This window comes from Colobus angolensis, unplaced genomic scaffold (genome assembly GCF_000951035.1).
Source record: "Colobus angolensis palliatus isolate OR3802 unplaced genomic scaffold, Cang.pa_1.0 Scaffold43, whole genome shotgun sequence".
In the NCBI taxonomy this organism is placed as follows: Eukaryota; Metazoa; Chordata; class Mammalia; order Primates; family Cercopithecidae; genus Colobus; species Colobus angolensis.
This window is the reverse complement of record NW_012117710.1, coordinates 2596240-2597494: the sequence shown is the minus strand read 5'-3', so window position 1 is coordinate 2597494 and position 1255 is coordinate 2596240. Positions and strand designations below refer to the sequence as shown.

The 1255-nt window shown below is 53.4% G+C and overlaps 1 protein-coding gene across 1 annotated transcript in view; it reads left to right on the top strand.

Annotated features, from left to right (window-relative positions):
• Window positions 1-1255, top strand: part of SNX8 (sorting nexin 8) — a 65427-nt gene that overhangs the window by 42131 nt on the left and 22041 nt on the right. The window contains exon 2 of the mRNA XM_011956999.1: window positions 774-979. Within this exon, the coding sequence (XP_011812389.1) occupies window positions 774-979 (206 nt within the window). The remainder of the gene's footprint in view (window positions 1-773; window positions 980-1255) is intronic.

The following is a 1255-nucleotide window of genomic DNA, read 5'->3' as shown; positions in this document are numbered from 1 at the left end:
TTTTTTTTTTTTTTTTGAGACAGAGTCTCTGTTGCCCAGGCTGGAGTGCAGTGGCGCGATCCTCCGCTTCCTGAGTTTAAGCAATAATTCTCCTGCCTCAGCCTCCTGAGTAGCTGGGATTGCAGGCGCGTGCCAACATGTGAAAAAAAAAAAACAACAACTTTTTTTCTATTTAGAACTCACTCTGTATTAAAAACTGAACCGACTTTTTACATATGATACCTTGTTTTGGTTTCTTCTTTGCAAGCTGGGCGTAGGATCTCTGATTTGCTTTTACCACTTTGTGCAGGATGCACGGTGACTTCTTGTCCGTAAGGTGGCTGGAGTTTTCTGGCTTAATTCTTCCATGTGTATGGTCGGGAGTCCTAGCTATAAGCAGGTCCTGTGAGTGAGTCCGGTGTTGACTCCGTAGTGAGAGTGAGCGAGTCCATCGTCGACTCCGTAGTGTGAGGGAGCGAGTCCGGCCTCGGCCCCGTAGTGTGAGTGAGTGAGTGTGGCTGGCTGAGGATGGGACCTTCTGCGTGACGTGGCCAGAGTCCACGCGCTGAGCTAGCACAGAGCAGGGGGAGGCTGTGCTTTTCAATTTATTTTATTTTTTGTACAGACAGGGTCTCACCATATTGCCCAGGCTGGTCCTGAACTCCAGCGCTCATGTGATCCTCCCTCCTCGGCATCCCAAAGTGCTGGGATTACAGGGGTGCACCACCGTGCCCGGCCAAGGCTCCACTTTTTGAGCAGCTGTTCTCACTGGTCATTCACCCTCTCCCCTGCAGATCTGCCGACACCCCAGGCCATCAAGCCCCCAGCCATCGTGCAGCAGGCCGCAGCCCCCAGTCGAATGCAGGTGCCGCAGGGGAACCCACTGCTGCTGTCCCATACCCTGCAGGAGCTGCTGGCCAGGGACACCGTGCAGGTGGAGCTCATTCCGCAGAAGAAGGGCCTCTTCCTGAAGCACGTGGAGTATGAGGTTTCCAGCCAGGTAACCGGCAAATTGTGTGTATGTCAGGGCAGGATGGGGAAGAAAGGGTCGCATCTCAGCATCTCAGGGCAGGAGTGTGACAGGAGAAGGTTGAAGGGTGAGTCTGTGCGGCTGGCTACAGGCAAGATCCAGAACTCGCAGCAGGGTCAGACTGTGGAGCCGACTTTTCCACACCTCTTTTCCTTGCACCTCACTCTGGCCCAGCCATGTCCCCACCTGGTCCAGTTCATCCTCTCCACCACTGTGCTCTGCAGTCTTGTTTTTTTTTTTTTTTTT